We start from the raw sequence: 13045 nt of genomic DNA, 5'->3' as shown, positions 1-13045 counted from the left end.
GTCAAGGTTATTGTTTGTATAAGGTTTTCAGTGTTGCTTGTATAATGAATAACAAAGATAAAAATGTCCGACTAGACTTGTTTTCCTCTGTGGCTCTAAAAACTACCTAGTCCTGCAGTGAATAACAGCTACCTAATTATAATCATAAGTGCTACTTACTGGGGGTTTTGTAAACTTATTATTATTTTTTTTTTTTTTTTTTAACATTTATTTATTTTTGAGACAGAGAGAGAGCATGAACAGGGAAGGGTCAGAGAAAGAGGGAGACACAGAATCTGAAACAGGCTCCAGGCTCTGAGCTGTCAGCACAGAGCCCGACGCGGGGCTCAAACCCACAGACCGCGAGATCATGACCTGAGCCGAAGTCGGATGCTTAACCGACTGAGCCACCCAGGCGCCCCTAAACTTTTTAAAAGTGTGACGTATCTTAATGACCACCAGGTAACACCACACAGATACAAATATATACACACATATATTTACACACAGGTTTTAGACCTCATAATTAACAGTATTTAAAGTAAGGGAAATTATACAAAACGGTTACAGAAGTAACCTCTGGTGTAAAGTAACTGCAGACGGTCAGATCCAGGGAGGGAGGCAGCTTTGCCTGCATCAACTTTGTAAGACAAGCAACAGAGACTCGGTGTCCTGGTGAGAGAGACGGTGGTAAGCAGTTAAAATTTAAAGCCTGAAGAGTGGTTCCTTCTGGGGAGTCTGGCCGGGACACAGGCATGGGAGCCTCGCTTTTCATTTGTACCCGCCAAGGGTTGCTTCCTTTAACTGTACACATCATCTGAATCTCTCAAAATTAAATATAAAATTTTACTCATATAAAAGCTCATTATGGAAAGTCACTTAGCCTTACCTCAGCTAGAGCCGCATTTCCTTTGTCCTGAAGAAACACTATCGGCGGCACGTTCCTCAGGGTCTGCTGGGACATCAAAATGTGCCTGGAGAGAGACAAGGCACACTGTGCGTTGCAGGTGACACTTAGCGGACAGAAAAATATACAGTAACCTCACGGAGAGGTAAGACAGAAGATTTGCTTATCACGTTACTCAAAACACCAACACGTCAGCCCAGGAAAGTCTTCCGCAGGCAACCGCCACATCACAAAAGGGATACAACTATTTTTAGCTGCCCAAATGCAACTCTTGAGATCCTAACGAATAACCTGATCTTCGCTTAGACGCCTCCCGGGCAGCACCGTGGCAGTGGGCTGCGTGGTATGGGCACCGACAACCCGCCTCGGCTTCGTTCCAGTGGACATCCACTGGCACCAAGGCCACACACGTGCACCGAGGTCCTCAGCCATTCTCAGGCACGTGTCATTCTCTGCATCGGTCACTGATACAAGCAGACTAAGGTGAACTGGCTGCAGCCAGTCCGCGGCGAAAACACTGGTGAGCACAGCCTCTCTGCACACAGCGACAGCAGGTCCTGGCCCGTGATTACAGGAGAGCCTCTACACCAACCCTCAGGTGAGCAGAGGAGCTGCGGAAAGGGACGGTCTGTTCGGTTGGGTTTTCTGATTACCCAAAAGCTCATCAGAAAGCAATGCTGTTAGTACAACACTTGTCAGAAATCTTTTTCTTGTTTCTGTTAACAAGAGAAAAATGAAATTAACTGAGCACTCCTTGGTACACAATTAATACTCTCCTCTAAAGAGACTCCTAGGGCCTCCTGGGAATGGTGTCAGCTGAGCTGAAGCAGACGGTCTGTGCAAACCCTGTTCCACATAGGATTCCATCCCCCTCCCCTAGAAGCGAAGCGTGAGGTACAAGGGAGAGGCGAGAGGAACAGAGAGACGAAGGAGGCGGGAAGGAGGGGATCCGGTTCTGCATTTCTTCAGACTGGGGACAAAACACAGTAACTCCTTTCCTGGCACCCACCTCGGTAGTTCTCAACTTTTTAGTCTCAAGACCTCTTTATACTCTTAAAACTTACTGAGCACTCCCAAGAGCTTTCGTTGATGAGTGCTGGATCTGTCTGTATCTACCACACTAGAAATAAAAGTGAGAATTTGAAAAACAGACATTCGTTCACTCAAGATCACAAACCTATTAAATGTTTACGTGGGATTTTTAATGAAAAATAACTAAACCATTGAAGATAATTATTCCCCAAAAAATGATTGAGAAACGTGGCCTTGTTTACATAGTCACAAATCTAATGCCCAGCTTAATGGGAGACGTTCTCCCCGCTGCACCCAAGCTGCTCTGTTATTCTGGCTGGACTAGAAGAAGATCCGGCCTCACACTGCCCTGTAACTGGAAGAGGAGCAAATGAACACCACTCCAGAAAAGAATGGATCTTCTCCGACACTCCACAAAAACTCAACAAAGGATACTGTTAAAGCTAGTTGCAGCGTGGAATCTGAAACCAGATCAATGAGTGTCACTGTCATATTAAAATCCACTGGTGTATCTTGACCTCGAATGGCTCTTTCCCTATGCTTGAGTTTGTAACTTCAGGCGTTAGTCATTTGGAAAACACTGGCTCACCAAGTTACCCAGATTTGCAGAATGTTGACACACTGAACAGTATGACACTGCATTTGTCAACATGACCAACGTTCTCATCGAAAGCTACCAAAATCACGGTGGTGGATACAGGTTTTCTAAAATCAATTTTCACTTGAAAGCTTGAATTTTATCACTGGCAACAAGTATAGTCAGTTGTTTTCCCTGAAGGGACAGGTTCACTTTGCTCATTTTAGAGAAGATGTGTCAAATACCCAAATCTGAAAAAACCACTTGTCATTTCCAGTGAACAGTGTCTATTTCAGCTCACAATCAACTGTGTGTTTTCCAGACAACCACATCAGCACAGGTTATTTTAGGCTTCCTCCCCACCACACAGAACATTACAACGACAGGTACCCAAGAGTTAGGATTTAATAAAATTAGTAACTTTTGCTTATTCATCATGGATAGTTTTTTTTTGTTTTTTTTTTAATGTTTATCTATTTTTGAGACAGAGAGAGACAGAGCATGAACAGGGGAGGGGCAGAGAGAGAGAGAGACACAGAATCCGAAGCAGGCTCCAGGCTGTCAGCACAGAGCCCAATGCTCACAGACTGTGAGATCATGACCTGAGCCGAAGTCGGAGGCTCAACCAAATGAGCCACCCAGGCGCCCCATCACAGATATCCTTAAACCAAAGTGGCATTGTGTTTTACTGGGAGCACATGGCACGAAGCTACAATGACCACAGGGACACCTGGGTGTCAGCAGTCCCCAGAAGTCTGGGGCCACACTGTGAGAACCGCTGTCCAAGATGACGTCTCACGTGCAGATGTAAACTACATCTTGAAATTTAAGAAAATGCGTCCAAAATTTTCCTTCAAAGCAAGAGAACTTAATGCAACAAGAGGGAAACACAAGGCGCGTGCGGAAGCAGACACGAAGAGCGCGGTCACCTCATGTGCGCGGCGCTCCTCCGCAGGACGGCCTCTGCGTGCGCGTTCTGCTCGGCCGAGACGGTCGTCCTCCAGTACACGCGGCAGGCCGAGAAGTCTGAAGTCAGAGACACCTGAGTCCCACCCCCCCCAGCCTCAAGTCACTGTCCGCTTCCGTGGGCTTCCGCGGACCACAGGCCGCGGCTGAAGACCAGCTCATCGGCAGTCTTCAGGTCCAGGCACCCACCACCCAGAAGCAGGCGCTCCCGCGGGCACCGCGACAGGCCACCATCTCCGGCCACACACTCACAAGGGGTGAAGCTGGGCCCGGAATCCAAACCCTCATCGTCCCTGACCCCAAGCCCACAGCGCACATCAGAACCGCCGGAACTACCACTTATTTTCCCATTTCCCTCCAGCTCAGCTCGCTCTAGGGACAGGGAGACTGCAGGGAGGCACCTGCTGTCTTCTCACCAAGACAAACGCACACGCGTCCACCCATCGTGCTTCCTGGGCATCTGACAACGCCCTCAGTGCTTGCACACCACACACTCGTGCACACGTACCCTCCGTCTTCACAACTCGAATGGTCCCACTTAGCATCACTACAGAACTTCAAAGACCCTGAGTCTAGCATGGCGTCTTCTTTCTAACCACTAGACCAGACTGGATGCAGCATGGCGCCTTCTTTCTAACCACTAGACGCAGGCCTGCAGGCCTCACCCCGATTCCTGCCACCCGGGCCCAGTCTACCTTGGAGAGCTGCACATTCAGGTCACAGATCTCCTGGCTCACTTCAGGGGTGCACAGCAGATCAGTCAGCGCTTTGTAGAGCAGGCCGTTCAGGGCCCTCAGGCGCACCTGGTCGTCCTTCCTGGTTTTCTTTGAGGTGGTCTTCGTTAGGAATTCCAACTGGGACGGCTTGTACATCTCCATCAAGAAGAACAGACAGAAAGGCCAACGTTACAACTGTATGTTAAACTTGTCCTAATCTACAAAAAGGGAGCTGGGAAGGACTTAGCACCTTGAAAAACAAAAACCAACGTTACCCTCAACCATCTCAGCTTGATTCATTAAGATACAGTTTACAGACCTGGATCCTTCATAGATTTACCTAGCGCCCCCCCAAAATTAAAAGTACTGTCAGTATCTATTTTTTCCTCCCCAAAATCTCATTGAAACATAATCCACATACCATAAAATTCTCCCTCTCTAAAGATACACAATTCAGTGGTTTTTAACACACAATGTAATTTTTCTAACAAGAACCATTTATTATATAAACTTTTACAGCACATCTACACGTGTCATGCGCACACACTAAAAACCACTGTTAGTATTTGATAACGGAGACAACATTCCAGAAAACTTTAGTATGACTTTTTTTTTTTTTTTTTTTAAGTCAAAATTCACTCTACCAGTGTATCTAGTCCCAGCCTGCAGACCTTGTGCATTCAAACTTGGAAATGGAAGGACGGCCAGGCTGGAGTTTTGCCGACTTCTGGAACCTCACGCCCACCAGAGTCTACAGCAGCTGCTACTCTGGACTTACCAAGTGAGAGCCCAAGGAAGGACCTTCATACCAAAACTTCTTTCTGTGGGGAGAAAACAAGAACTATAACACTGAAGGCAAATGAAAGAAAAAAATATTAGACACACCAACTCAATACTATAATACAAAAATTCTTTTTTTATATTTTTTTAATGTTTATATATTTTTGAGAGAGAGAAAGAGAGCACGAGCGGAGGAGGGGCAGAGAAAGAGGGAGACACAGAATCAGAAGCAGCTCCAGGCTCTGAGCTGTCAGCACAGCGCCCAACGTGGGGCTCAAACCCACGAACCGTGAGATCATGACCTGAGCTGAAGTCAGATGCTTAATCGACCGAGCCACCCAGGCGCCCCAATACCAAAATTCTTTTTAAGGGGCTAAACTTGGGCACAGAAATTATGTCACTGGGAGGCTAAGGAATTTAGAATCTAATCAACAAGGGTTGTAGGGGAGACAAGACAGTTTCCATTCAACCTTCTGATGTTTACTTAAGGTCTACTTCCAATCCCAAAGGTGCAGAAAGAGAATCTTAAAAGAACGCCTACCAAGCTGCACTGAGGCCCGTACCACACTTGAGAAAGCAGTTTCCCAGGGCCGCGCGGCCATGCACATGCTGGGGTTGGACGAGTAACAGGGTGGTGGAGGGGAGGCCGGCCACCTGCTGCAGGGGGAGGTTACAGATAAGCGAGGAAAGGGCGCCGGATGAGCCATGTGGACATCAGTATGGGCTCGTCTCTCTGTGTACCAACACGGCGGTCACGTACAGAAACGTTTACAGGCAAGCGTATGTACAGAGTTAAAGTTAACGTACGTTCTCCTTTGTCAGCTGAAAAGGCCTAACAGACAGGCCAGCTCTCAAACCGTCGTTTCTGATGGCGTTCTGCAATAACAGCAACCAGAGCCCCTTGGAGCAACGGCTGATTCTTGGGCCCAGAAAGGATGTGCCAGGAAAAAAGTGCACAGAAGAAAACTTTTTTTTTAAACCCACCACAAAACCCACAGTGATGAGTGTGTCTAAACGAAAGAGCTAAAACAATCTGAGCAAAATAAAGTAGTATTAGTTAACACCTGTTAAGTCCACACTGACTTAAATTAGTAAACGCAGGACAAGAAACGCATCTCTCACAGAATTCCAAACAACTCAAGAGCATGACTCCCCCTCCTGAGGTGTGGACTGCTCACGGTGAGATCCCCCTAAGGAAAATAATATGGGGGGGACACCTGACAGTTGAACGTCTGACTTCAGCTCAGGTCATGATCTCACGGTTTGTGAGTTCGAGCCCCACGTCGGGTTCTGCTCTCAGCCTGGAGCCTGCTTTGGATCCTCTGCCTGCCCCCCTCAGAAATGAACAAACACTGATAAAAACAATGGTATGGAATGGGGAGTAGGTAACATAAACTTGACAGACGTGACCTCAAATCGTAATCAAGGCCAATGCCAACAGAGACAAACCATATTCATGGTATGTACCTAGACATGATGGAAACAGCACTTTCCTTCTACGGTCTTCCGCCCAAGAACCCACAATGCCAACATAATCGTTAGAAGAAAAAAAATCACACAAATCCAAAGAGAGGAGCAGAAAATGTCTAGAAATATCTAGAAAATATCTAACCGTAACTCCTTGAACCCATCAAGGTCACAAAACAGACAGTCAAGAGCAGTGGCTAAATGTAATGGGGTCCTTGGATAGGGTCCTGGAACAGAAAAAGGGAGTTTTTACTAAGGAAACTGAGGGGCACCCAGGTGGCTCAGTCGGTTCAGCACCCAACTTTGGCTCAGGTCACGATCTCGCGGTTCTTGGGTTCGAGCCCCGCGTCAGGCTCTGTGCTGACAGCTCAGAGCCTGGAGCCTGCTTCCGATTCTGTGTCTCCCCCTCGCTCTGCCCCTCACCCGCTCATGCTCTCTCTCTCTCTCTCAAAAATAAATAAACATTACAAAATAAAAAAAAAAAAAGGAAACTGGAACAAGGCATATGCTTCAGTTAATAATCACGTATTAGTACTGGCTCCTTAAGGTGACAAATGTGCCCCGCTAACATGTTAACGTAAGAGACGTGGGGTGTGGTTACGCGGGAACTAACTGTACTCTGCCAAGTTTTCTGCAAATGTTTTTAAAAATTAATCTATTAAAATAAAACAAGCACACAACCCTATCTACCATAGTCAGAACTGAAAGTGTGCGACGAAAACCAACACACTGTATTCTACTTCTGTCACGGTAAGAAAACTATCCTCAAATTAGGCCAACAAAGGAAGCAGTAACATGGGAGGAAAACGCGCGCGCTTTCTTCCTTCCCTCTGATGAATCTACAAGAACCACCAGAAACGTCCGCACCACTTCGCTTCGTACGTTCCTGACGTACCGTAAGGGGTATGACCTCCACTACGGAAGCGGGCTGAGTGGGGACACGAGCAAATGCTAACCAGTGAGTGCGACTGCCTGCGAGTCTTCCGGAAGCATCGGTCTAACGGGCAGACCGCAGCGAGGGCCCCAGGGCAAGGCCTGTGCGTGAAGCCCCGCCCCGTGGACCCATCCCCGTGGGCACCGACTCCGCCCCGTCGGCCCCCCCCCCCCGCCCCCTGCCCACCCCAGGGACTCCCCGCCCCCGTAGACGCTGCCCCCTGCACCCTGACTCGAGAGCGTCGCCTCGGCTGCACGGGCACCGCCCCCACCCCGGAGCCCCTCACCCAGACTCGGTGCGCATTACTTGGTTTTCGAAGCAAACTTCTTGAGTAGGTTCTTGCCACATGGGACTGGCGAGCTGTGCACGCCTCGGGCACCGCCCGGAAGGAGAGCCGTTTGCCATCCGCCGAGTGGCGCCCGAAACCTCTCGCGAAGCCCCCACACTCGGAGGGCCGAAGCCCACATGGCTGCCGGGAGAGCGCCGGGGCGGGGCGACGCGGGGCGGGGCGACGCGGGGCGGGGCGACGCGGGGCGGGGCGACGCGGGGCGGGGCGACGCGGGGCGGGGCGACGCGGGGCGGGGCGACGCGGGGCGAGGTGCGGCGCGCGTGGGTCTGAGCGGAAGCGAGCTGAGTGTGGCGAGTTTGGGAACGCGGTGTCACCTGGAGGGGGCGACCCGCTTGTAGAGCGACATTGGGCGGGGCGACGCGCCTCCGGGGACACTAGGGGAGCGTGGTCTGCGTGCATAGCGGGGCGGGGTCTAGAGGCCGGGGAGACGCGCTGCGAGGCGACGCCCCGCCCCCGAGCGCGGCTGGCGGCGTTCGTGGTGGTGAGCAGTGGGGCGGGCCGGGAGCGCGGTTCACGCTCCCTCACGGAGCTGGGGAGGGCGCATCGCAAGGCCCGTGCCCCTTCCCCGCCCCATCGCGTGAGGAAGGCAGGGGGCGGCTTGAGCGGCCTCGGGCGCCGGCAGTGGAGCCCCTGCCGCCTCGCCGGTCTCCCCTCCGCTCCAGAAAGGAGGCGCGCCCATCCCGGGGCCTGCCCGCAGACCCCGGCTCGGTGCCCCGCGCTCCTGTCGCCCCCACCAGCGGGCCAGCCCCCCATTCCGGGACGCCGTTCCCGCGGAAGCCCCGGAGCTTCGAACAGCACGCGCGCGCGGCACGCAGAGGGTGCTCAGAAACCGCCGGTGGAATAACGGGAAGAAACGAGGGGTTCGGGCTCCAAGTGTCACGGGTACTGGGGTCCGAGGAGCTACGAGAGTTTAACGGGACGGAAGGCAGCGTGGCCCACTGGGAAACGCGCAGACCTGGCCCAGGGTTTTCATCCAAGACCGAGTATTTGCAGGCTGCCGGGACCTCAGGGAATTCTCTGTGCTTCATAATGAAAACGGGGGGGGGGGGGGGACTTCGCTCAGAGCGGCCTGGAGGCTGCGGCGGGAATGGAAGAGAAGCGCCTGCCAAGTTCTCAACAAATGTTACCGCTGTTCTTAAGGCTTTTCGCCCAAAAGAGTATTCATCTGCATGATGGGCTTTAACGTAGATACACAAAACAAGATTTTTTTTTTTTTTTTTTCATTTAATCTGCCACGTGTCATGCCACGGAATTATCCCAGTTAAGTCGCACTTCATTAGGAATGGGAAGACCATGGAGAGAAGCCAGGATGCTTGCAACCAAATTTTCTATCATCTGTCTCCTGGCTTGATGAGTAGCACTCCCAGCGTGAGGTGTCAGAGTGACGTTCTCCAACTTCAATAAAGGATGATCTCTGAAATGCAGATTAATTGATGAAAACTATTCCACATTGTCTGCTCTAATTCCATACTCTGGGTTTCTAGCCCCACGCTGAGAAGGGGCCTTATGGCATATTCTAAATTATACCTAGGTATGACCACCACTCATCTAACCCCACTATGGGGGGCTCAGCATTTTTTGGGTGCAAAACATGTATCCTAATGGCACCCCGGCCATTAGCACACAATAGCACCACATATGTGGTGGTTTAGACAACACTGATCCACAAAAATGAAAAGGCTCCTGGGGATATGGGTGCTAGTCTAGGCATCATGCGATAAGCTGAATGTGCCTTTAGTGAGTGGTGGCATTCAGAGGGAAAATATTTATGACCTAGAATTAGATGAGAGGGAGTTCTCTCCCAGGAAGAAGGGAGAGGATGGGAGTCAGCCTGGGAAAATAAGGAAGTGTTAGTGAAGTGATCCACCAGACTGAAACGATGGAAAACTCCAGAAACCAGCATGATGAAAAGGTAGTCACCTGCCCAAACAGGACCTCTTGACTTTTAATACAAAGGCCAAAGCAGACAGGCAGCAGTAACCCTTAATCCTACCTGAGGCTCAAGGAGCACACCTCTGGGACTTACCCCCAAACCTGTGGAAGTTCTTTGGGGCACTTGTAATTTATACCAACACTCTGTCCTTGCCCCCAGAATTGATTGAAATTAAGATACAGCCTAGAACACAGCAAGGATAGGAGCTATTCTGAAAAAAAACACTTCTGTCCTAATAGGAAGGAGGTGGGCCCTACTATAACAGCACATATTGGAAACCAGTCTCAGTATGACACAGTGAATTAAGACAGGGTGACTGGTTTTGTCTCTCAACTGACTTGGAACTCAGAAATAACTGAATCATGGCCAATTGTAACAACACCTGTCCATAATATGAGGTGTATAGGCAAGAGCCAACTCTGTTAAGAAGGCGTAGCAAATACCTCTGTAACTGTCACTGATTTGTTATATAATAAAACTGAAAACTAGTGAATGAAGCTAATAAAATCTCATCTTGGCAGACTAGCCAACAGGTGAGCATTAGACTTCTAGGTTTCTAAGTTGACAACTGTCTAAAATGCTCAAGTTTCTTAATTTACATTGAAAAAAATTTCTATTCTACGTTAGTGGTTCCCAAACATTTGGTCTTAGGACCTCTTTACACTCGTAAAATTGAGAACCACAAAGAACATTTGTTTACATGGGTTGTATCTATCAACATTCACTATGTTAGAGATTAAAACTAAAAAAATTTTAATGCAATAACCTTGAAGCACACATTTCATTAGTTGTCAGAGTGATAATCACATGTCATTAGTCTCTGGAAAACTCCACTGTACAATGTACCGAAACATGAGTGAAAAGGTAAATAACATCTTACAATATTGTGAAAATAATTTTGACTTCACATAATAATAGTTTTGACCCCTTGAAAGGGTCTCCAGACCGTGTTTTGAGAAAGGCTGTTCTAGATAAACTATTGTTTTTCTCAGAAATGTAAGTTCTATGGTCAATCTTGATAAACTTAGATATTAAATTTGGTTGTAATGGCAAACATTCAGACAGTAATTTGTTTACCAGACAAATCAAAGCTGGAGGAATCCAACCTGGGAATCGCTAGCTTAACGAATGACAGAATCAAGACTACTCCTAATGGGCGGGATCAATGGGTCAAAACACACAAGCAAATGGCATTAAATGCACAGAAGTGTAAAGCTCCACACATGTACTTAAAGAACAATTGCAAGAATAATTTAAGTTCTTGCTGACTAAAAACGTAATGAACTAAGGGTGCAATGAGGCTGGTGATACAACTTCTGAGCAAGTTTTCTGCGTGGTCAGGCCACAATGTGGACACTATGCTCCGTTCCTGAGAGCACATTTTCAAAGGCCCTTTAAAACTGCAGTGCCAGAAGCAGCAATAATGACCAGGTGTCTGGAAATGCTATCATTTAGGCTGTGATTGAAGGATATTTAGGGGGGAATAAAAGTAAAGAGAAACAGGGGCGCCAGGGTGGCTCAGTCAGTTAGCCATCTGACTTCAGCTCAGCTCATGATCTCACGATTCATGGGTATGAGCCCCGTGCTGGGCTCTGTGCTGACAGCCTGGAGTCTGCTGCATATTTTGGGTCTCCCTCCCTCTCTGCCCCTTCCCTGCTCACAGTCTGTTTCTCTCTCTCAAAAATAAAGAAACGTTAAAAAAAATTGTTTTTGAAGTAAGATGAAACACGGTGGTTGTCTTAAAACACATAAGGTTAGTAAGAGGAGAATGATCAGGGGCAAACTGGAGTCAGTGGGTAAGGGAAGGACTATTTTGGTTTGATCTGAGCAAGAATATTCTGTACAGTCTCCATCCATGGGGACTGCTGCCTGCGGGCCTGGAGCTCCCTGTCCATGGAGGTGTTGAAACAGACATCTGATGATCTGCAGGACTGGACAGGCCACCAGAGGCCTTCTCAGGCCCCTGCGTGGCCAAGACTCGACTATGGGTCTGTGACAACACATCTGAAAAAGCCCAAAGCAGTGACTATTTGAGGACACCCTACGTGGACCAGGAGGAATGACCGTTGGGGACTGCCCTGCGTGGACCAGGAGCAATGACCACTGAGGACAGCCCTACGTGGACCAGAGGATGTAGATTCTGTCCAGCTTTCTTACCTGGGCAGGGGCTCCGGGTGCGTCACGTCCAGTGCTGCTCCTTTAATAACCCCAGTCTGAAGAGCCTGCACCAGGGCGTCCTGATCGACTAACAGACCTGCGTCAACAAGACAGTTCCTCTGCAGTCGCTACCATTAAGAGTACATGGGATAGATGCTTTGGTCACATTAGCCGCTATTCCAAACACATCCTGATCTTGTCAAAGGTCTGACAAAGAGCACGTGAGTGTCATTCTGCCAGTTCATCATCAGACATTGTGAGCCCACCACATACTAGGCCGCGCACTCAGGCCTTCACCGAATCCTCCACTAACCTGGCAAAGTCAATATTCATTTTATACTTGAGGAAACTGAGGCCCTTAAGTTACAAACACCCAAAGTCACACAGCTTCTAACATATAGACTCAGATCTGAGCCCAGGTTTGTTTGACCTCAAGCCGGGGCCCGTCTCATTTTATTACACCACCTCCCAGCACCACCTAGGAGTTCAGGCTGAGGACACAGCCCCCAGATAGCTGTATATGCACACGAAAAAACTAAGCCACAAGCACGATCCTGTAACTGTCATTTCAAATACAGAAAAGCAGGACATGTTTGAGTAGAAGCTGAGAAGAAAGCCCTTTCCTTCCAGCAGAGCCCTGCAAGGGGCCCAAAGACTGAGGGTGCCTCCTTTCTGCTGATGGGCTGGGAGCGGCCGGCCCGCCGGTCGGGACACAGCCCTGGTATGCTGGTGCTGCTGGGGGAGAAGCTCAGTCCCAGAGGCTTTCCTGGGGCGTTTGCTTCTCCAGAATCTTTAGTGTGCTCGCCAGCCTCTGACATTCCTGAAGGTACCTAATACGCACTGGTCCTTCCTGCTCACCTAGACGGTCTGAATTTTCAGAGAACTCTGAAGCATATTATCTCGGTCCCATGAGGGTTTTTGGTCTTTCAACAATTGTTTTAGAGTTCTTGGACCCGGTTCCAACTTGGGGTAGGGAGGGTCCCACACACACAAGCTCAGGCAGTTCTCGGGACACCTGCAGGGTGCCTGCGGATTCTGACACTGTCCACCCGGAGGCAGCATCAGATCCTGCGCAGTAAGGGCTCAGTCCTGTAAGATGCCCCCACCCCGACTTCGGACACCGGTCGGAAGTCCCAGGCTGTTTGTTACTCGTGCTTCTGACCAACTGGCAATTTGCTGCCCCGGCTCACAGAACTCAGGGGAACACTGCCGCTCACCTGGTGGCTCAAGGAGGTGACAAAGGCTTGG

The 13045-nt window shown here is 49.4% G+C and overlaps 1 protein-coding gene and 1 long non-coding RNA gene across 5 annotated transcripts in view; both read right to left on the bottom strand.

The window, feature by feature from the left end:
• RBFA (ribosome binding factor A) overlaps positions 1-7864 on the bottom strand; it is a 43089-nt gene extending 35225 nt beyond the window's left edge. For 2 of the 4 annotated variants that reach the window (XM_045458075.1, XM_045458074.1), the window contains exons 1-5: positions 7665-7864; positions 4956-4998; positions 4157-4333; positions 3425-3537; positions 869-953 (exon numbers count right to left, since the gene is read on the bottom strand). In XM_045458075.1, the coding sequence (XP_045314031.1) occupies positions 869-953; positions 3425-3537; positions 4157-4333; positions 4956-4998; positions 7665-7825 (579 nt within the window). In that variant the 5' untranslated portion in view covers positions 7826-7864. Of the gene's footprint in view, positions 1-868; positions 954-3424; positions 3538-4156; positions 4334-4955; positions 4999-7644 lie in introns of all 4 variants that reach the window. The other 2 variants (XM_045458072.1, XM_045458073.1) reach the window with 2 other exon arrangements.
• Positions 7865-8356: 492 nt separating this feature from the next.
• On the bottom strand, positions 8357-13045 carry LOC123587952. The gene is made up of 3 exons (XR_006707622.1): positions 13015-13045; positions 11798-11894; positions 8357-9121 (listed from the first exon to the last, which is right to left on the bottom strand). It is a non-coding gene; the product is annotated as an uncharacterized LOC123587952 (long non-coding RNA).

This window comes from Leopardus geoffroyi, chromosome D3 (genome assembly GCF_018350155.1).
Source record: "Leopardus geoffroyi isolate Oge1 chromosome D3, O.geoffroyi_Oge1_pat1.0, whole genome shotgun sequence".
In the NCBI taxonomy this organism is placed as follows: domain Eukaryota; kingdom Metazoa; phylum Chordata; class Mammalia; order Carnivora; family Felidae; genus Leopardus; species Leopardus geoffroyi.
Note: the sequence above shows the minus strand (reverse complement) of the source record. Positions and strands in the feature narration are given on the sequence as shown.